This window comes from Neophocaena asiaeorientalis, unplaced genomic scaffold (assembly GCF_003031525.2).
Source record: "Neophocaena asiaeorientalis asiaeorientalis breed wild unplaced genomic scaffold, Neophocaena_asiaeorientalis_V1.1 scaffold152, whole genome shotgun sequence".
Taxonomy (NCBI): Eukaryota; Metazoa; Chordata; class Mammalia; order Artiodactyla; family Phocoenidae; genus Neophocaena; species Neophocaena asiaeorientalis.
The window spans coordinates 492997-516020 of record NW_020185338.1 but is presented as its reverse complement, the minus strand read 5'-3'; the positions used below and the strand labels follow the sequence as shown (position 1 = coordinate 516020).

Genomic DNA, 23024 nt, shown 5'->3' with positions numbered 1-23024 from the left:
GTGGGCTAAGGGTGAACTGTCTTTGGGTGGGAGCTTGGCCCCTGGGGCTGGGGCTGGGACACTGAGGGAGGGAGCGGTGGTCTTCTCCAGATCCCGGAAACCTGTATGAGATCATCCGTTTAGATATGCAGGAAAAAGAAGCTTTCTGTGGGGTAGAATCCTGGGAGGGAGGTGTGTCCACCCAGAGGAGAGCCTGCTCCAGGGCTGATGGACCAGGACGGGCCTGCCCCACCTAGTGTTTCTTACTTCTGTGGTCCTGAGAGGTCCGGACACAGTCCCCTGGGTACTGCACATAGCCTCGAGCCGTCACATCACCAGCCAAGTCCACGTGGGGCTGTAATCTCCAGTGGGGTTTCAGTTCCTCAGGACCTGGACACCAGATGCCAGGGAGGCCTGGAGTATGGCCACAGAGAGGGAGATGCATCCGTTGTCCAGGAAACAGCCTACCTTGCTGGGGAGTCGGACTGAGAAGGGGCTACTATTCGGGGTGTTCTGTTCTCCAGCCCCAGGAGGCGGATGCAATCCCCATTTTACAGACGTGCGGCCCCATGGGGCCACCGTCCCCACCACCCTGTACTGCCGGTTCGTCTGGATCCTGGTCCTGATGCTGCTCATAGACCAAGGCTCTGCGGGAAACCAGGGAAGGGACGTGCTCTTTTTGGTAGCTGCTATTCTATAAAGCGAGGCAGCCCCATGTAAGGGCAACTCATCTTTCCATTTCCTTGAAAACTTGAGTTTGGCAGGACTTTGTGGGGTGGCCCCAGAGCCAACTACCTCCTCCCCTTGTCCTGCTGCCAGGATCTGATGCTCCTTAGAGAATTGGCTTATGGGAAATCGTGTCTAGCTCCCTGCAGGGACTCTGAGCAGGTCACCTCCCGGGGCGGGCGGCGGTGCTTATAATGCTGCTCTCTTGCAAAGGCCAGGACCAGGTCCCTGCCCCCATGAGCCCTTCCCCAGGGAGCTCTGCCCTTCCTGGTGGGCAGGGGCTTCCTGTTGAAGTTGGTTCCACATTCCTCTTCAAGCCAAGGGCTCCAGGACGTTCCCCTGGGCCGGCCCGCAGCAGAGCCAAGTGCTGTGAGCTTCTGCCCAGCGCTTGCCTCTCCTCGCCCTCAGGAACAGGCCGGGGCTTCCTGTGTCCCTGCGGAAAGCTCCCTTTGTGTCCCTGCGGAAGTGTTCCAGGTGTTGCCCTGGGAAACCACAAGTGACTTCCTCTCCACCTCCTCCTCCCCCCTCAATGTGAGGGGCAGGGGTGGGAACAGAGTCATGTGGCTGCCGCCCGTTTAGGTGTGTACGGCAGCCGAGGGAAATCGAGGCTGGTGTGGACAGAGGCTTACAGGAATTTAGAGCCAGTGGATGGGACACAGCACTGTGAGAAATTCCGAGTATCCAGCCCTCCGTCCACCCACTCGCCCTCCTCATCTTTTCAGCTCATCTCCGGTTGTGACGTCACAATCATCTGGGGCTGTAGGGAGGCCCTGGGGGTCTTTCGGGGTGGATGGAGCTCGTGTTCTCCTAAACTGGACCCCAGGAAGGAAGCGTGGGGCCAGGGAAGGGGTAAGGGGGTGGGGCACTGGGAAGAGGGCAGAATCCGTCCCTCTGGTCGGCTAGGAGCCAGCGTGGCTGCAGGTGTCAAGGAGTGACCCCAGGCCATCTGGTGTGCAGCTCTTCTGCAGGGTCGGGGACAGGCTGGGAGGCAGGCTCTGGAGTCCAGAAGTCCTAGGTTCGAATCTCGGTTCTGCCACTCACCAGTGCCCTGGCCCCGGGCAAGCTGCTTCACCTCCTAAACCTCGGTTCCTCATCCACAAAATGGGCCGATGGCATTTGGGTCTCTGTAAATAAGCTAAGTAAGTAAGATAGATCTTTAGACACTGCCTCTGTGTACTGTGTGACACATGGGTGCTCAGTAAATGTTCATTTGGGTCACAGTGTGCTTTAGTCTCGTGATTTCTGTTATACCCAGCTTCGCATGCCCTCCCCTGCTTGGACCATAAGCAATGTTCTAGAAAGGTCACGGGTGCCAGAATCCCTGGAGGCCTGGTGCCGTGCTCATCCCCAGGGTCAGGGAGAGGGAATTCGTCTCTGCTAGGTGCCTCCTATGTGCTGGGCCCTGAGTTTCAGGCACTTTTCAGACAAGAGGATTTTTTAAAAATAGATTTATTTATTTATTCATTTATTTAATTTTTGGCTGCATTAGGTCTTCGCTGCTGCACGCAGGTTTTCTCTAGTTGCTGAGAGCAGGAGCTACTCTTCATTTTAGTGCGCGGGCTTCTCATTGCAGTGGCTTCTCTTGTTGCGGAGCACAGGCTCTAGGCGCGTGGACTCCAGTAGTTGTGGCACGTGGGCTCAGTAGTTGTGGCTCGCGGGCTCTAGAATGCAGCCTCAGTAGTTGTGGTGCACGGACTTAGTTGCTCCACGCCATGTGGGATCTTCCCGGACCAGGGTTCGAACCTGTGTCCCCTTCACTGGCAGGTGGATTCTTAACCACTGTGCCACCAGGGAAGCCCCAAGAGGATTGTTTTAGTCGGTAAATATTTGCGTACCAGACTGTGTGGGCCTTGGGGATCCAGGTGGGAACAGGACAACCATGGAGCCTGCCCTCTGGGACCTTCCAGGCTTGCAGGGTAAATCTGAGCAGATAATTGCATGATACGCTTTGTGTAGCATCTCGTGCCCTCACCACACAGCTGAAGGGTAGGTGAGGTGGAAATGCCAGCCACGGCCCCCCTGGGCTCTGCCCACCCACATGAGGCGTCACTGGGCTTGTGAACCAGAGCCAGGGGCACCCAGCCCCAGCCTGCATCTGGTGCCCACCCGGTCTGATGCTGGATTTATATCGACACCGGGCGCAGCCATGCTGTTCCCACTCTGAGCCACAGAGGCTGGTAATCGGGCCTCCTGGGCCAGCTGTTGGTTGTGGGAGAGGAAAAGGAGAAGGAGCTCTTCCTCCTGTGGAAACTGTGGGCTGCGGCCCAGGCACTACCCTGCAGTGGCCGGCCGGTGACCCTGAGCCCCAGCCCGGCTGGGGAAAGCCCTTAGTACAGGCTGTTTGTGGCTGACGTACAGTCTGAGACGTCCTCCTGCCCTGTGGGCCACACCCTTGCCCTCCAGCTGGACTCCTCCTGCCCCCATAAGGGTAAAGAAATCAAATCTTGTGTTCTGGGGTGCTGGCGCTTGTGTCCACCATTATTATAGTGACCACATCTAACTGGGGACTTGCTGTATGTCCAGCATTGAGTGAAAAATAGGGAATTCTTACAGGGCTCTTATGGGGCTTCTGTGTGCCGTGCCCTGCTCTAAGAGCCTTACATGTATTCCCTCATTTAATCCTCACGACAGCACGTGAGGTGGGGGCGATGGTCATCTCCATCTTATGGAGAAGGAAAGGGAAGCACAGAGAGGTTAAGTGACTTTCCCACAGTCACCCAGCTACTAAGTGGAGAGCAGGTTTCCAAACTGGGCAGCCCTGACTAACCACTGCCTCTTTGTACTGTACACTTACACTTCAGTCCTCGCAGCTGCTTTGTGAGGGAGGCATTATCATTATCCCCATTTTACAGAGAGGGAAACTGAGGCTCGGAGAGGCTGTGGGACTCCCCAAGTCAGACAACTGTCATGTGGGGAACCACCCTTCCACCCTGTGCCCCTTGAGCTAGGGACGCCATCCCGAGCCAGTCTACTTGGGAGCGGAAGCCCAGGCCCTGGGAGGCTCTTGAACGGTAACAGGCAGTAAAGCTTATTATTGAGCACTTGCGGTGAGCCAGGCAGGGTGCTTCACGCAGATAAACTCACTGAGTCCTCCGGACAACCCTGGAAGGTGGGTACTGTTATTATCCCCATTTCCCAAGTGAAGAAACTGAGGCTCAGAGAGGTTTAGTTGCCCAAGATCACACAGGAGGAAAGGGCAGAGCCAGGATTTGCACACTGACATTCTGACCCCAGATGTGCTGAAGGGACAGCACTGTAGCCCAACCAGGGGATTCTTTCAACTCCTTCCTTTGGAGCCCGTGAGAAAATGCTTGCCTCCGCCTGGGGTGTCTTCTAGCTTCTGCACAGGTGCCAAAGAACTTGAGTCTGTGTTGAGCAAACCATGTTGAACTGAGTTGAATTATGGGCCTTTGGGACCTGGCATGCGTTCTTCAGGCCTCGGATGGCACAGCTAAACCTTTTCTTCCTTTAGCAGCATAAAACTCGGTGCAAGCCATTTGAAGGTTTCGGGAAGCTTCTAGGGCTTCTTCTCCCCACCCCAGCCCCATCTTCTCCATAGCACTGACAGAGCTGTGCTGACGGGGAAGAGAGAGGTCTGCTTAGTCTCTCTGAGCCCAGTAAGGGATACTGCAGAAACGGAGCTCTGGAAAACTCTGGGCCCTATTCTTTCCTCTTAGCCGCTCGGCACATCTGGGAACACAGTGGAAAAGCTGCTGGTGCCGTGGGCTCATGTACATGTGAAATTCCACACACGGTTCCCGTCTGCTCCAGGCCCCCAGAGACACACGGCACTTTATGGTGGAAATGATCTTGTTTTTGCCTCGGTCGCAGGGGCCACCAGAGAAATCACACATTCGGTAGATTGTCCCGTAAGTCAAGGTCAGGATTTCAAAGAAGTGCCCTTGTCAGTCACTGTGGAGCGCTGAGGTGTCAGTTCACACCTAATTAGAACAGACACTGGCTGAGCACTGTTATTTTTTAATATAACAACTTTATTGGAGTGTAATTTATTTACCCTTATGTTCATACCTTTGAAGTATACAGTTGAGTGGTTTTTAGTCTACTCACGAAGTTGTGTAGCCATCATTACCCCGATCAGTTTTCTTTAGCATCCAAAAGGAGCCCCCTACCTATTAGCAGTTATTCTCCATCCTTCCCCCATCTCCTGGCAAATGCTACTACTCTCCTTTGTCTCTTTGTATTTATCTATTCTGGACATTTTATATAAAAGGAATCATCCAATAAGTGGCCTTTTGTGTCTGCCTTCTTAGCGTGATGTTTTCAAGGTTCATCCGCGTTGTGGCACGTGTCGGTCCTTCATTCCTTTTTATGGCTGAATAATATTCCATTGTATGGATGTACCACATTTCTCCATTCATCAGTGGATGGACATTTGTATTATTTTCCCTTTCTGGTGATGAGTGGTTTATACAAACAGCTACTAAAGCATAGTAGGGAAAGGGGGGGGTCTGTTTCTATTTTTTAATCTGAATGAAAGTGATTTTCCTCTGAAATCTCTGTGGTTAACAACAAATGGTCTCTGAATACTAGAGTTAAAAGGGATTTGGGGAATTTTAGACCTTCTTATATTCCAAAGCAGGAAACTGAGGGGAAGGGGCTTGCCCAAGGGGTGGTCTTGACCAGACAGAGCTAGGCATCTGGACCACCTGCCCTAGAATCTGCTCTGTGATGAGCCAGGCCAGTGCAGTGCAAGCTGGGAAGTGAAGGGGCCCAGGACCCACCATGCACCAGGCATGTGCTGGGGTCCTGAGGTCACACAAGCTCCCTTTGAGATAGAAGGAGACGTGTTTTTTTTTTCCCCCCATAAGGATACAGGGGTGTGTTATGGATCCCACGAGCAGGGAAGCAGCTGGACTCCCCCAGGGGCCGGACTCGGGACCTCCGTGAGTGTTGCGGCTCTTGTCTTCATTTCTCCACACCTGCCTGTCTCTTTGGCTGCAGACCAGCTTTTCTCAAATTCACTGTCAGTGCAGACGGCAGATGGTGGCCTCACACTGGCCCCAGACTGACTCCTGCCAGGTCCTTCTTCCCTAACTTGGTTCACTGGTGTTGCATCTGAATTCCAGAGTCCCAAGAGAGAGAGAAAATGCTACAGTTCCAGAGGTCAGGGGTCCACCCCTGGTCAGAAGCCGTGCTCGCCAACACGACTTTGGTGGCCCCCGGGAGGGTGGGTTAGAGGGAAGAAGGGCTGAGCCCACGTGCCTGCACCCCTTGTAGGTGTCTATGACAAGTGCCTCCAGCTTCATCAGGACATGATGGACGGAACCCATCTCAGATGCAGGAGAAATTGATAGACATAGGTCCCTTATGCAGTGGTGGGAAGGACGCTCCTGGCTGGGCACCAGCAGTGACTCCCACTGAACCACGCCAGGATTGGGGAGGTGGGGAGCTGGGATGCACCAAAATGTTCAAGAACTCACCGTCAGAACTGTGACCCGGGGACCACAGCTGATCTCCAGCGCCCCAGCACCGCGCAGTGGACACGGGGCTGCTGGTCCAGCCTGAGGGACCATCTCTGATTCCCACTCAGCTAGCACCTGGGCACGGACGTGCTACTGCAGCAGGACTAACATCCCCAGAGCCCTGCTTAACAGTGGTGCACAGCAGAAAGGCAGCCCGGCCCCACCTCAACTCTGCTTTTCAAAGGGACCCAATTTGAGTCCAGAACTTCAGCTGCAAGGGAGTCTGGGAAACGCCTCTGCAGATGCAGTAGGAGGAAGTTGGCCTGGGGAATGCTGAGGACCCACTCAGCGTGTCCACCCCCGTGGGAGCTGCAGCGAAGCGTGGAGAGAAGCAGTATAGCCGATCTTAGCTGATGACTTACTCCAGAGCAGCTCTAGCGAGGGACTCGTGTGGCTTCCAAGCTCCTAGTGAAACAGAAGAGGGGACAGGGCCCCGACCTGTAGCTTGGCAGACACATCCTTCATGGAGCCCCAGCCCCGCACTGTGCTTCACACCTTATATTTGGTGCTTAGATTCTGCACACAGCCCTGCTGGGTGGCTCATGTGGTCCCCGTTTCGCGGGGGAGGAAACGGGGGCTCAGGAAGCTGCACACAGGTGAGTAGGGGCCACGGGCAGGGCTGGTACCGCAGGCCTGCCTGACCCCCGAAGTGCCGTCCTCAGCCTGGTCCCAGTGTCGACTTTGGTCAGGAGGGCCCCCAAGCTGGAGCACCTGCTCTGGAGTGCAGGGGGTGGCCAGCTGCTGGGTCTGCGTGGTTTGTAAGCACCGGGAGCCCACAGCCCGGCCCTGAATGTTTGCTGGATGTTTAAAGCGAGCGTGCCTGCCAGCGCAAGGACCAGCAAGCGTTCTTCACTTCGTTGGTGTTCGTGGGACCAGCAGCCTCTGTTTCACCCTCCCCGGGGCCTCCAGATTCAAGGTGCGGCCTTCAGAGGCGGGACAATGAGCTCTGTGCTTTTTGCCTTTTTTTAGTCTCCCCACAAATCCTTGGAGTGGGTGAGGCGGGGCAGTTATCACCTCACAGACAAGGACAAAAGGAGGCTCAGAGAGGTTGAGGGTCCACCTGCTGCCACACAGTTGAGAGTGACAGGACAGAACAGCTCTCTTTGGCCCCAAGCCTTGGGATTCCTGAGGTGGAGTGCAAAGCTGGCCATAGCTTGGGATCATCGTTAGAATCGGGGAGTCGATGCACCGACCCCAGCTCTGGGACGCACTTACATCCAGTCCCAGAGCTGGACAAGATAGGGGCTGTGGACACGTACGCGGAGCTGGGGTAAGGGTCCCTGGGAGCTGCACCAACCGAGGGAACTCTGGGCCCGGCTTCTCTGTTGACTGGGAGGTCCTGGTCTGTTTGTCTGATCTGTCCCTCTCTCCTGTGTGGGAGGATGCTTCTTGGGGAAGCACGAACAGGGTTCTGGAGGCTGAACCGTGTTACCTGAGTGTGCGGTGTGAGGGGGAGACTGGGCCAAGGGCGCGTCCCTGGGGAAGGGCTCTCTCAGCCCCCGCAAGCTCTCCAGGTCCCTGCACTTAGCTGCCAGGGCGTCTATTACCGGGCCTTTGGTCCCTGTGCACTCAGCCCTGACTGCCCACATCTCCATGTCAGCCCTCAGCAGGGCCTGCCTTGCTGAAGCCTGTTTCCTCTCACATCCTCCCTTTCAGTCTTCTTCCTCCCCAACCTCAGCTTGGCAGCTCGGTTTGATTACAGTCCTGACTTGTCTGCTTCCCATGGGGCCCCTCCTTGCCCCTCTAATGCCTTCAGGGTCAAAAGGCATCCTCCAGGACTCAGGACAGTGTAATTAAGAGGCTTTGGTTTTGGACTTCTGGGTCTGCCACTTCCTAGCTGTGTGACCTTGGGCTAGATGGCTTACTTCTCTGAACCTGTTTTAGTCTTCATAAAACCACCCAACCCAGTGCTTGAGTAGTAGATACTCAGTAAGTGGAAGTTAATTAACCATTAATATCAACAAAAGCTAAAATTTGGTGCTTACTCTGCACCAGGCGTTGTGCTAAATGTATCTCCCATGTTGGCTTACTTCAGTCTCACAATAGCACTGAGAGGTAGACAGTGAGCACAATGAAACTGTTGTTATCCCCATTTTGCAGGTTAGAAAACTGAGATACACAGAGGCTAAATATTTTTCCAAGGTCACCCAGGTAGAATATGCCAGAGCTGGTATTTGAAGCTGGCAATCTAGCTACCATTAACCCTGGGGCTTCTGTGCCCCTCAAAGACCAATCAATTTAATGGTAAGTCTAAATTAAAGGATAAAACAGAAGTATATTAAAAGTAACTAAGAATTATTGATTCTAAAGTTCATTAACCCCTAAGGAATAAGAAAACTTTAATGATTCCCCTTCTTAAGAGGATTTTTCTGTTTCGATCACAGCCATGAGCTAAAAGTATAAAGCTCTATGCTGACAGTCGACACCTCTGTCAGCCAGTGGGCAGTAAAAGGACTTCCACAGGCTTTGAAATCACAGGACTCAGAGGGCAGGCGAGCAGTATAGTACAGAGGACCCAGGATTTAAACTCTAAAGACCTGCATTCAAGTCCAGTACTGCCTCCCACTTTGTGATGTTTATGTCACTGAATTTCACCAAACCTTAGCTTACTTACCTGTGAAATGGGGAGATATGAAAAATAGAGTGTTGATATGGAAAATAGAGTATTTGTGAAAACCACCTCCGAGATGTGTGAGGCACAAGACAAATGTTGAATAATGATGAGGGGTCTGTTCATTAATCCAGCCTTGACAATGCTCCACCTTCACCTGCATCCCCTTGCCTCCCCACAAGGGCCAGACTAGAGGCCACTGGCTGGGAAAGCAGGGTCTCTTTGTGACTCTGCCACTAATTTTCTGTGAGATTTGGGCAGTTCATTAACCTTCATGCATCTTGGTTTTCTTCTTTATAAACAGTTAAGCAAGTGAGATTTATCTCAGGAATGCAAAGCTGATTCAACTCATGAAGAACAATTATTTTTAGACTAAAGGGTGAAAACCACATGATTGTCTCAACAGACACAAAAAAGCATCTGTCAAAATCCAACACCCTTTCTTGATTTAAAAAAAAAAAAAAACAACAACAAACTAGGAATAGAAGCAGGTTTTCTCAATCTGATAAAGGGCATCTCCAAAAAAACCCAAAGCTAACGTCATACTTAATGGTGAAAGACCGAAGACTTTCCCCCCTAAGATCAGGAACAAGACAGAGATGTCACTCTTGCCTCTTCTGTTAAACATTGCGCTAGAGGTTCTGTCCAGGGTAAATAGGCAAGGAAAAATAAAAGGCATCCAATTTGGAAAGGAAGAAGTAAAGCTGTACTCACAGATGACATGATCTTATATATAGAAAATCCTAAGAAATCCACCCAAAAAACCCCACAACCCTATAAGAGTTAATAAACTTGCAGAATACAAGGTCAGTATACAAAATTCAATTGTATTTCTATACATTAACAATCTGAAGATGAAATTAAAATTTCATTTACAATGCCATCAGAAACAACAAAATACTTAGGGGTAAATTTAACAAAGGTAGAACAAGATCTGTACACTGAAAACTATAAAATATTATTGAAAGAAATTAAGGAAGATTAAATAAATGGAAAGGCATCCTGAGTTCATGGGTTGGAAGACTTAAAATTTTAAAGATGGCAGTAGTCCTCAAGTTGATCTACAGATTCCATGCAACCTTTATCAAAATCCAAGCTAGCTTTTCTTTGCAGAAACTGACAAGCTGATTCTAAAATTCATATGGAAATGCAGGGGACCCAGAATAGCCAAAACAATCTTGAACAAAGTTGAAGGACTTCCTGATTTCCAAACTTATTACGAAGATATAATAATCAAGACTGCCTGGTACTGGCATGAGATAGAAATATATATCAATGGAATAGAATTGAGAGTCCAGAAATACACCCATACATTTAAGGTCAGTAATTCTTCATAAGGGTGCCAAGACAATTCAATGGGGGAAAAATAGTCTTTTCAACAAATGGTGGGCTTCCCTGGTGGAGCAGTGGTTGAGAGTCCGCCTGCCGATGCAGGGGACACGGGTTTGTGCCCCGGTCCGGGAAAATCCCACGTGCCGCGGAGCGGCTGGGCCCGTGAGCCATGGCCGCTGAGCCTGCACGTCCGGAGCCTGTGCTCCGCAACAGGAGAGGCCGCAACAGTGAGACGCCTGCGTACCGCAAAAAAAAAAAAAAAAAATGGTGCTAGGAAAATCAGATAGCCACATTTTTAAAAAGAAGTTGGACCCCTAATTCACACCATATACAAACGTTAACATGAAACAGACTTAAATGTAGTAGCTCAATATATGAAACTCTTAGAAGAAAACATAGGAATACATATTTGTGACCTTGGATTAGACCATGGTTTCTTAAATATATCGAAAGCATAAGTACCCAAAAAAAAATTTTTTTTAAAAACCACTTCATCAAAATTAAAAACTTCTGTGACTTCTAGGACACTTTCAGAAAGTGAAAAAACAACTCCTGGAATGGGAGAAAACATTTGTAAATTATATTTCTGATAAAGATCTAGTATCTAGGATATATACAGAACTCTTAGAACTCAGCAGTATAAATGGGCAAGGCATCTGAGTCAACAATTCCCCAAAGAAGATTCACAAGCAGCCAGTAAGTCCATGAAAGGTGCTCAACATTATTATGAGTCATCAGGGGAATGCAAATCAAAACCACAGTGAGATACCACTAATCACTCACTAGAATGGCTATAGTAAAAGACAACCCTAAAGTGTTGGCAAGGATGTGGATATATTGGAACCCTCGTATACTGCTGGTGGGAATGTAAAATGGTAAAGCCTCTTGGATACCAGGCTAGCAGGTCCTCAGAGTTAAACATAGAGTTACTATATGGGGCATCAATTCTACTCCTGGTTATATACTCAAGAGAAATGAAAACATACGTCCACACAAAAACTTGTCCACGCATGTTCATAGCAGCATTATTCATAGTGGCTAAAAAGTAGAAATAATCCAAATATCCAAGCGACGAACAGATTAAACAAAATATAGTATATTCGTATAATGGAATATTATTTGGCCATAAAAGGGAATGAGATACTCCTTCATGCTACATCATTAATGAACTTTGAAAACATTATGCTAAGTGAAAGAAGCCAGACACAAAAGGCCGCATGTTGATTCCACGTATATAGAATGTCCCGAATAGGCAAACTACAGTGATTGGCAGAGGTTGAGGGGAGGGGGAATGGGGAGTACTGCTAAAAGGGAGAGGGGTTTCTTTTCAGGGTCCTGAAAATCATCTGGAATTATGTAGTGATGGTTACACAGTTTTCTAATATACCAAAACCCACCTAATCGTACACTTTAAAAGGGGTGAATTTTATGATATTTTAATTACCTCAGTTTTTAAGTGGAGTTAATCTAGAATGGTGGTTCTCAAAGGGGCGAGACACGCAGCATCAGCATCTTAATTATCTCAGTTTTCATTTATTTTTTTAAATTTATTTTTGGCTGCGTTGGGTCTTCGTTGCTGTGCGCGGGCTTTCTCTAGTTGCGGCGAGCGGGGGCTACTCTTCATTGCGGTGTGCGGGCTCCTCACTGCAGGGGCTTCTCGTTGCAGAGCACGGGCTCTAGGCACGCGGGCTTCAGTAGTTGTGGTTCACGGGCTTCAGTCGTTGTGGCACACGGACTTAGTTGCTCCGCGGCATGTGGGGTCTTCCCGGACCAGGGCTTGAACCTGTGTCCCCTGCGTTGGCAGACGGATTGTTAACCACTGCGCCACCAGGGAAGCCCTGTCTCCGTTTTTAAATGGAGTTAATCTAGAATGGTGGTTCTCAAAGGGGCGAGACAAGCAGCGTGGGCAGCATCTGGGAACTTGTTAACAAATGCAAATTCTTGACCACCCCCCTCCGCCCCCCCCAACCCCCAGCCCAGTTCCAGAGCTGCCAAATCATTAGCTCCAGGGGATTCTGAGTTATACTCAAGCTCGAGAACACTAGTCTTGGACCTATGCTCTCTAGATCATGTAAACACTCATGGTTCCAGCGTCCATGACTATCTACATCATTTGGTGACACACACATTCCCACGTACCGCAGGTTAACCACTCTAGGTAGTTAACTATCCAAATTACTTTGTTTGAAGTTTTTCATTAGCAACTGCATCTGTTCTTATGTTTTTCCCTCCAGTATGATTAGCCATCTGTTTTGTTAGAGTTCATTTTAAAGATTTTTTTTCACATAATTAAATTGTAATTTCCTACTTCAGAAAAGAAATCTGAGAGTGGAAGAAACACCAGCAGCCCTTCTTTCATGCTTACATTTGCACATCAGTTGGTGTCCACGGGGAGCATCTCTCAGATGTCCCTGACATTGCTTGAAGGGATGGCAGTTGGAAGGGGGGCTGGAGGGGCTCCTGGTGGTGTCAGAGGAGTGTCCCTCAGGATAGACATTGTCCTGTAGCCCCCCAAACTCTTATCACTTCACCCATTAATTAGTCCAGACTCTTAATGTTAGAGAAATCCAACTCAGGCTGGTTTAAGCCAAAGGGCCCATAGTGGCAGATTCACTGAGAGAATCTACCTTCAGGCAAAGCTCAACATGGGGCTCAAATGGTTACAAGACCCTGGGACATCGCTCAGCAAGGTTTTCCCTGTATTGGCTTCACCCTCTGGCAGCTTGCCAAGGTGACCACCAGCCATCTAGGCTTACCTCCCATCGGATTAACCAGTGCACAAGTGGCGCCTCTGGCTGAGTTAAGGATTGCATTCGGCTGCATGTAACAGAAAATTCATGTGACAAAGGCTTCACCTCAAAGGATTTATTTTTATCACATAAGAAGTCCTGAGATGAGGGAGTCTCGTAGCTCTGTCATACCATTGGTGTCCCATTTCTGTTCTTCCATCCTTAGCAGGTGACTTTTGTCTTCAAGGTTGCCAAGTGGCTCCTGTGGCTTGTATGTTCATGTTCCAGGCAGGAACAAGGAGGAAGGACACAGGGCAGGAGACACGTGTCCCTAAGCCTGTCTCTTCTTATCAGGAAGATAGTCACCTTCCTGGAAACCCTACCATGTAGACATCTCCTTACATCTCATTGTCCAGAACTGTCCATGGCCACTCCTACCTGCCAGGAAGCCTAGGAAATTAAGGTTTTTAGCTAGGAACCTACTGTCCAAAGCAAAATAGTGTTCTGTTAGTAAGGTGGAAGGGATAATAGATATTACAGACAGTGATTCCCAGCAAAATCCACACATGGGTCTCTAAATGGGTTATCCGTCCAACCCCAAACCCATGTAAGCCACTCAATGGCAAGGGTTGTTGATTTGTCCGCTGGTGGATTCTCAGTACCTAGAATAGTGCCTAGCACTGAGAATGAACACATTGAGTATTTATGGAATGCATGATTAGCCAAGCTGGACTCAACACACCCACCCATAGAGCTAGGAAGTAGAGTCAGCCCTCCAAACCACATGGCTGATGTGGAATGGAGGGTTGGTTCCCTAAAGGAACATTAGCATGCTGTTACCAGGAGCGGGGCGTGGATGCTAGGCAGATAAGAGCAACGAATGCCCTGCCCAACCCAGCATTGCTCGGGCTAGCCAATTCTTAGAGATAGCAAACTACCCACCAGAAGTACACTTTTCATATGCAGACTACCCCGTCCGGAGCTCAGTACTCTGAATCGCTGGCCTCTGTCTGGCTCTCGCACTCCAGGAGGTACTAGTCCTTTGCCCTAATCACTGCAGGGTCAGTACCGGACGACTGGAGACAACCCCTGTCCCCCAGAGCCCACTGAAACTGTTCAAACCAGCCAGTCCTAGCCCTGCTCACCCTGCCTTGTATTTGCTCGTGGAAACCACAATAAGTATTTCGGTGTCTGGTGTCTTACGGTGCCTCATTAAACAATGGAGACGCTGAAGACAGGTAGAAGGTGTGGGTGGGGTGGGGCCCAGCACGATCACTGTGGAAGTTTTCCACACTTGGACCATGACACACAGTAATAAATATCTTACACACGCACACAGATATCTATAAAAAGGAAACAGAAGTCTTCAGAATAGTATCTAACTCGTTTGCTGTAACTCTAATACTTTTTTTTTCCTTTTTAAGGAAATGCTAGTTGCCACCCACTTAACTGATTTCACAGTCCGCTAATGGGTCTCATCTAACAGTTGGAAAACACAGCCATAGAGCAGGTCTGATGGAACACTGTTTCTTAGGAAACAGTGGTGGGCCGTGAGGCTTGCAAGCCGGGTGGGACCAGATCAGGGCAGATGTCCAAACCGGATTCAAAACCCATGCTAGACAAACAGACAAGCATCAGCTTCAATTTGGTGTCTGTGAAAATAAATTATCCTTCTGCTGTGGCATTTGTATATATCTACAAAGGTGCTCCTGAGCATGTAAGTGTCCAGGGTTACAATTCCTCAAAGTGGATTTTTCCCTTACATACAGTGTTTTAGGTCAATTCTGGAGATGCCCTAGGCCTTCCCTGGCGGCCTGGATGAATTGGGATGTGGGCTGAAATTTGGGACAGACTAATCAGGTAGGAAAACCTTCTGCTGTTTGTGCAAGGATTACAAGATGCAGAAAGGTATATGTAGAGGAAGATCTGGGAAGACAGCTGCTTTTCTAGATGTAGCATCTAGGATGAACACATGAATGGATTTGCTGATTTCTAGCTAACCATATTCTCCTGATTCGTTATTATAAACAGGCTGGGTTGTTTTTTTTTCTTAGCAAATATGTTTTTAGTGACAGAAAGATTCAAGCACAGATTTACAGAGCTAGACCTGCTACTGCCAGCCTACTTTGCAATTTCTTTTTTTTTATTGAGCTGTAATTTATAAACCATAAAATTCATACGAATAAAGTATACAGTTCAATGTTTTTCAGTATGTTCACAAAATAGTGCAGCATCACCATATAATTTCAGAAAATTTTCATTACCCCGAAAAGAAACTTCATACCCCTGAGCAATCACTCCCCCCCCCATTCTCCACCTCCGCCATCCCCTGGCAACCACCAGTCTACTTTCTGTCTCTATGGATTTGCCTAGTCAGGACATTTCATATAAATGGAATCATATAATATGTGACCTTTTGTGTCTGGCTTCTTTCATTTTGCACAGTGTTTTCTAGGTTCATCCATGTAGCATGTATCAATACTTCATTCCTTTTTATGAGTGAAAATTCCATTGTGTTTATATAACTACATTTTGTTATCCATTTATAACTTGATGGATATTTAGGTCGTTTCCACTTTGGGGCTATTATGAATAACGCTGCTATGAACACGAGTACAGGTTTTTGTGGGACATATTGAGGAATTGCCAAACTAATTTCCAAGAGCCTGGACCATTTTACATTTCCACCAGCAGGGTATCAGGGTGCCTATACTCCCACATCTTCACCAATACTTGTTATTATTTATCTTTTTTATTATCGTTATAATTGTGGGTCTGAAGTAGTTTTGATTTGCATTATCCTAATGACTAAAGATGATGAGCAACTTTTCACATGCTCATTGGCCATTTGTATATTTTCTTTGGAGAACTGTCTATTCAAATCCTTTGCCCGTTTTTATTTTTCTTTTTAATTTTTAACTTTTATTTCTTTTTGGCTGCACCATGAGGCTTGCGGGATCTTAGTTCCCCAACCAGGGATCGAACCTGGGCCCCTGGCAGTGAAAGCGCCAAGTCCTGACCACCAGGGAGTTCCCCCTTTGCCCAGTTTTAAAATTGGGATTTTTTGTTGTTGTTGTTGAGTTATGAATTCTTTATATATTCTTTTTTCTAAATTTAATTTATTTATTTTGGGCTGTGTTGGGTCTTCGTTGCTGCGCGGGGGCTTTCTCTAGTTGCGGCGAATGGGGGCTACTCTTCATTGTGGTGCACGGGCTTTTCACTGCAGTGGCTTCTCTTGTTGCGGAGCACGGGCTCTAGGCGTATGGGCTTTAGTAGTTGTGGCACGTGGGCTCAGTAGTTGTGGCTCGTGGGTTCTAGAGCACAGGCTCAGTAGCTGTGGCACACGGTCTTAATTGCTCCGTGGCATGTGGGATCTTCCCGGACCGGGGCTGGAACCCGTGTCCCCTGAATTGGCAGGCGGATTCTTAACCACTGTGCCACCAGGGAAGTCCTCTTTATATATTCTGAACACTAGATATTTTGAGTTAATTTTTGTATATGGTATGAGGTAGGGGTCAAATTTCATTCTTTTGCATATCTGTATACAGTTGTCCCAACACAATTTGCTAAAAAAATTACTGTTTCCCTATTGAATTGTTTTGACACTGTTGTTAAATATCAATTCACCTTAAATGTATGGGTTTATTTCTGGACTGTAAATTCCGTTTCATTGTTCTATATATCCTTAGGCCAGTAGCACACACTCTTGATTACTGTAGCTCTGTAAGTAAGTTTTAAATTCAGAGCATGTAAGTTTTCCAACTTCATTATTTTTTCAAGATTGGTTTGGCTATTCTGGGTCTCTTGTATTGCCATATGAATATTAGAATTGGCTTGTCAGTTTCTGCAAAAATGTCACTGGGATTTTAGTAGGGATTGCATTGAATCTGTAGATCAGTTTGGGGAGTATTTCCATTTCTTCCCAGACCGGGGCACGAACCTGTGTCCCCTGCATCGGCAGGCGGACTCTCAACCACTGCGCCACCAGGGAAGCCCCATCTTAGCAATATTAAGTCTTTCAATCCATCTACAAGATGTCTTTCCATTTATTTAAGTCTTCTTTAATTTCCTTCAACAATGTTTGTTATCAGCATACTAACCTTCTGTTGTATTTATTCCTATGTAGTCTATGTATTTTTTTCTTTTTGATGCTATTGTAAATGGAAATTGTTTTCTTAATTTCATGTTTTTGATGTTCATTGTTAGTGTGTAGAAATACAACTGAATTTTGCATATTGACCTTGTGTCTTGCAGCTTGGCTGAAATTGTTTCTTAGTTCTAACAGTTTGTGTGTGTGTGTGTGTGTGTGTGTGTGTGTGTGTGTATTCCTTAGAATGTTCTCCATACAAGATCATACCATCTACAAATAGGGATAGTTTTATGTCTTCCTTTACAATCTGAATGACGTTTACTTATTTTCCTTGTCTACTGTTCCTGGCTCAAACCTCCAAAACAATGTTGAATAGAAATGATAAGAGCAGGTATCCTCATCTTGTTGAAGGCTTTCAGCCTTTCACCATTAAGTATGATGTTAGCTGTGGGGTTTTTATAGATGCCCTTTATCAGGCTAAGGAAATTTTCTATTCCTAGTTTGTTAAGGGTGTTGGATTTTGTCAAATGACTGTTTTGCCTCAATTGAGATGATCGTGCCATTTTGTCCTTTATTCTGTTAATGTGGTGTATTGCATTGATTGAATTTCATATGTCAAACCAACCTTACATTCCTGGGATAAATCCCCCTTGGTCGTGGTATATAATCCTTTTTATGTGTTGCTGGATTCAGTTTGCCAGAATTTTGTTAAGGATTTTTGCATTCGTATTCATAAAGGATATTGGTCTGTAGTGTTGTTTTCTCTTGATGTCTGGGTTTGGTATCAGGGTATTACTGGCTTCATAGAGCAATCGGGAAATGTTCCCTCCTTCTTTATCTTTTGGAAGAGTTTTATGAAGGACTCATGCTAATTCTTCTTTAAACATTCGGTGGAAATACCCATGAAACCATCTGGTCCTGGCTTTACTTTAAAGGAAGCTTTTCCGATCACTGTTTCAGTCTCTTGTTATATGTCTATTTAGATTTTCTATTTCTTTTTGAATCACTTTTTGTAGTTTCTGTCTTTGTGGGATTTTTTAATTTCACCTAGGTTATCTAATTTGTTGGCACACTGTTGTTCATAGTATTCCTTAATAATTCTTTTTATTTCTGTAAGGTCCTTAGCGGAGTCCCTCTTTCGTTCCTGATGTTAGTAACCTGAGTCTTCTCACTTTTTTTCTTGGTCAGTCTAGCTAAAGTTTTGTCAATTTTGTTGATCTTTTTAAGAACCAACTTTTAGTTTACTTGATTCTGGGTTTTGTTTTGTTTTTCTATTTCACTTACTTCTACTTCAATCTTGATTATTTTCTTTCTACTCTTTTTGAACTTAATTGGCTCTTTTTGTTTCTTAGGGTAGAAAGTTAGGTCACTGATTTAAGTTCTTTCCTCCTTTTTAATATAGGAATTTACAGCTGTAAATTTCTCTCTAAGCACTGCTTTCACTGCATTCCATAAGTTTTGGTATGTTATGTTTTCATTTTCTTTCATCTCAAACTATTTTCTCATTTCCCTTGTGATTTCTTCTCTGACCCATTGGTTGTTTAGGAATGTGTTATTTAATATCTACATATTTGTAAATCTTCCAGTTTTCCTTCTGTTACTGCTCTCTAATTTCTTTCCAATGTGGAATGGTTGTAGAATATACTTTGCATGATTGAAATCCTTTTAAATTTATTCGTGCTTGTTTTAAATTAATTGGTGCTTGTTTTATGACCTAACATATTGCCTATCCTGTAGAATGTTCCATGTGAACTTGAAAAGAAGGTATATTCTTCTTGAATGTATATATTAATGTTTTTCATCAGATTCAGAAAGTTTTTGAGCGTGAGTTCTTCAAGTATTCTTCCTGCCCCTTTTTCTCTCTCCTCTTTTTCTGATACTCCCATTATGCATATGTTGGCATGTTGGGTGGTGTGCCACAGGTCTTTGAGGCACAGTTCATTTTTACTTACTCTTTTTCTGTTCCTGACACCAGATAATCTCGGTTCACTTATCTCCAAGGTCACTGATGTTTTTCTTCTTCCTTTTCAGATTTGCTATTGAGCCCCTCTAGTAAAATGTTCATTTTAGTTATTGCACTTCTCAATTCCAGAATTTCTGTCAGCTCTTTTTTATAAGTTTTACTTCTTTGTTGATACTCTCTGATGAGAAATCATTCTCATGCTTCCCTTTTGTTTTTGAGACATTTTTAAAACTTCTTTGTGCATATTTAAAAATAGCTGATTTAGGGGCTTCCCTGGTGGTGCAGTTGTTGAGAGTCCGCCTGCCGATGCAGGGGACACGGGTTCATGCCCTGGTCCGGGAAGATCCCACATGCCGCGGAGCGGCTGGGCCCATGAGCCATGGCCGCTGAGCCTGCGCGTCCGGAGGCCACAACAGTGAGAGGCCCGCGTACCACAAAAAACAAAAAGCTGATTTAAAGCCTTTGTCCAGTAAATCCAATATCTGGAATTCCTCAGAGATGGTTTCTATTAACTGCTTTTTTTCCATGTATAAGCCTTACTTTCTTGTTTCTGTGCATGTCTCGTAATTTTTGTTGTTGAAACTGGACATTTAAAATAATATATTTATTAATCTGTTCCTCCCTTTATGAATTGTTAAATAAAAATACCAATGAAAAACTTAAAAGTAAATAAATAAAATAATATAATGTGGAATGAGAAGAAGAAGAAGGAATCACATCCTCCCCCTTTCCCAGGACTGTTTGTTGTTGCTTTATTGTTGTTTGTTTGGTGACTTTTCTAATTCTGTAGAATCTATATTCTTTGTTGCCTGACCACTGAGGTTAGCCTCATATCTGTGAGGTTAGCCTAAGGTCATCTAATGATTGCACAGAGATTTCTTTAGATGCCTGGGTGAAGCGAGTCTCCCAGTCTTTGCTGATGGGCTCTGTGTGCGCTCGGGGGCGTGCCGTTAACACCCAGGCAGGCAGGGTACAACTCCACCTTGGCCTTTACTTCTTGTTTTCTCCGAGTCTCAGTTTTAGGCAGAAGTGAAAGCTTAGGACGTTCTCAAGTCTTTCCTGAGCCTGAAAATAACCCTGGGAACAGCCCTATGCGTGCGCATGGACTTTCAGCTTCCCAGAACTATGTGGGAGCTTTTCCAGGCCCTCTATGGATATCTCACTACCAGCTTTTCCTCTTAAGCTTTTTCATTAACCTATTGTTTGTCCAACTGTTATCTAGCACCTCAGGCTGCACAGTTTTCCACAAGTGCCCCTGACTGTTTTCAACAAATGCCCTCAAGGAAAAGGCTAGTCATACTGGGTGAGCTCTGATTCAGGTAAAATAAAGACAGCCTTGAAAGTGCGGTCTTTTGGGAAACCAGCAGACAGGTCAGATAAAGCCAATCCTCTGGGAGTGGACTCGGAAGGAGCTCTAATCCTGTCCTACCCTTTCTGGTGGATGCCAGGCTACTGGTTTTTCAAGGCTACTCCGAAGCTGATGAAAGGGAATGAAAACAGGGCAAGTTAAAATTCTATATAAAGTTCACTGTTCTTACTAATACCCAGCCAATTTTCTTAAATAAACACTCCCTGGATTGCTACAAGGCTTTGGTTAATTTCCAGAGTCCTAAAACAAGTTGAGGGGATTTCCTGGTGGCTCAGTGGTTAAGAATCCGCCTGCCAATGCAGGGAACACGGGTTCGAGCCCTGGTCCGGGAAGGTCCCACATGCCGCGGAGCAACTAAGGCCGTGCGCCACAACTACTGAGCTTGCGCTCTAGAGCCCGTGAGCCACAACCACTGAGCCCACGTGCCACAACTACTGAAGCTCGCGCGCTTAGAGCCCGTGCTCCTCAACAAGAGAAGCCACCGCAATGAGAAGCCCGTGTACCACAACGAAGAGTAGCCCCTGCTTACTGCAACTAGAGAAAGCCCACGCACAGCAACAAAGACCCAACGCAGCCAAGAATAAATAAATAAATTTTAAAATAAATAAAATAAAACAAGTTGACTCTGACCATTTTTGCTAGTGTTCTCATTGCTTTTATGGAGGAGAGAATTTTCAGAGGTCCTTCCTCCACCATTTCATTGGCATCACCCACAAGCCTATTTTGAGCTTGCCTGTGCTCAAAATACCCAGTGGCTTATTAAGGACACTATGCTTGCACTCAGTGGCTTTTGAGGCCACTTCTCCTCTGTTGAATTGTTTGCGGATTCCCTTGGTAGGGGCCAGCGGGGTCATGCCTGCCAGCAGGACACCACATTTTAGCCTTGCATCTGCCACTGGCTATGTGACCTTGGAGCAAAGGAGCTGAGAGTTCCAGAGCACCTGCTGTGCCAGGCTCTTTGCGCTGGCTGTTTTACGTGCATTGTATCATGTCATTTTTGCAAGAACCGAGAAAGAGATAATGTTCCCATTTAACAGGTGAAGAAACTACTAAGATGCAAAATGCTTAGCACTATGCCTACTACACGTAGCAAATATTCCCTGCATCAACTATTGTGCTGTTGTTACTTACAGCTGTTATTGTCAGAGGAGGAAGTGGAGTTGAGAGGATTGCTCAAGGTCATTTGAATTCCAGCCCAGGTCTGACTCCAAAGCCTAGCCGTGTATTGTACATCCCCATTCCAGCTGCCCTGTGCAAATCTGTTTCAGCTCTGGGTCTCACTTTCCTCATCCTGTCAAGTAAAGGATTTGGACTGACAGAGGTTATTCAGTCAACAAACACTTAACCGTCTTGCTAAGATCGCTTCCAGGTTGACAGTATGAAGGTGTGTGATTCTGTGAAGTCCGTTGCTAGGAGTCACATTCGTAGCATTCTCTTGTTTGGCTTGAAAAAATAAACCGACGCGTAGACTGGCAGGTGTGTAACCCAGTGTGTGTTTCTCTCCTCCTCCCTTCTGGCTCCGCCCCATCCCTCCGCAGAGGCAAGAGGGGACAAAGCCAAGTGGGTGTTGACCTGGCCACTCATCTTCCTCCTGTGCGTCACCATCCCCAACTGCAGCAAGCCCCGCTGGGAGAAGTTCTTCATGCTCACCTTCGCCCTTGCCACGCTGTGGATCGCTGTCTTCTCCTACCTGATGGTGTGGCTGGTGAGTGGCAGAAGTGGGGGTGGACCGTACGGACAGCTCCTGCCTGGCGCCTGCCGGCGGTGGGAGAGCTGGTGTCAAGGGCACGCTCAGATGCTGCTGTGCCACCCTCGGCAGGTCGCCTACCTTAACAGACCTTGGCTTATTTCTCAGTAGGAAGGGGTTTCAGCAGAAGTGCGCGGTGCTGTGCTGTGCATCAGGGATACCCAGGTGGACGCAGCATGGTCCGTGGAGGCCACAGGAGGCAGGTGAACCTTCACACGGACAGCCTGGGACACGCCGCTGTGGTGTGATGGGAAGAGGGGTGGTGGGGAGTCTCTGTAAGAAGCCCTGGAGGGCTAACCTCTAGGCTCCCTTCCTTTTCAGTATCCATAGGGGAATGTGATGGAGACTGGAGTCAACGGGAGACAAACACAAGGCAGCCCTTTCCATGCCGCCTGCCAGGGGATGCTCCTGTCCCCTTTCTATGTCCAGGCACAGATACAAACTTTAGGTAGACCCTTCTAGTCCTCATAACAACCCGATGGGGTAAGCAGTTTTATTATGCCAGTTTTACAGATGAGCAAACTCAGGCCTAGAGACTCAGTCATTTGCCCAGTTAGTTACACAATTAGCAACTATTGCACAAGTAGTCACACAGCTAGTAAGTTCTAGAGTTGGGGTTAGAACCTGGGTATTGGTCTCCAGAGTCCAGGATCTCAACCTCTCCTGAGCGGCCTCTCAGGTTGTTACTGGAATCTTCAGGTGCCGTTTGGACTAAAGATTTTCAGGCCGAGAGGCTTTGGCGTAGCTGGCCTGGCCACACCTGACGGCTCCCTGGAAAAACCTTTCGCTGGCTGGGCAGGGCCAAGCAGGAGCCCCTTCCGCCTCGCTCTGCATCACCCTGTGGGGCCCCTCCTCTTCCCCTCCCCTCCCCTCACGGGGGGCGGGAGCCTGGGAACAAGGAGAGAAATAGGTACAGGACCTCTGCCTTTCTATTGGGAAGCGCACCTGTCAGCCACTCACGCCTCAGTGGCATGCATGTAGCCACTTCACTCTCG

The 23024-nt window shown here is 47.2% G+C and overlaps 1 protein-coding gene across 1 annotated transcript in view; it reads left to right on the top strand.

The window, feature by feature from the left end:
- SLC24A4 (solute carrier family 24 member 4) overlaps positions 1 to 23024 on the top strand; it is a 169389-nt gene that overhangs the window by 134840 nt on the left and 11525 nt on the right. The window contains exon 12 of the mRNA XM_024736313.1: positions 21821 to 21987. Coding sequence (XP_024592081.1) covers positions 21821 to 21987 — 167 coding nt within the window. The remainder of the gene's footprint in view (positions 1 to 21820; positions 21988 to 23024) is intronic.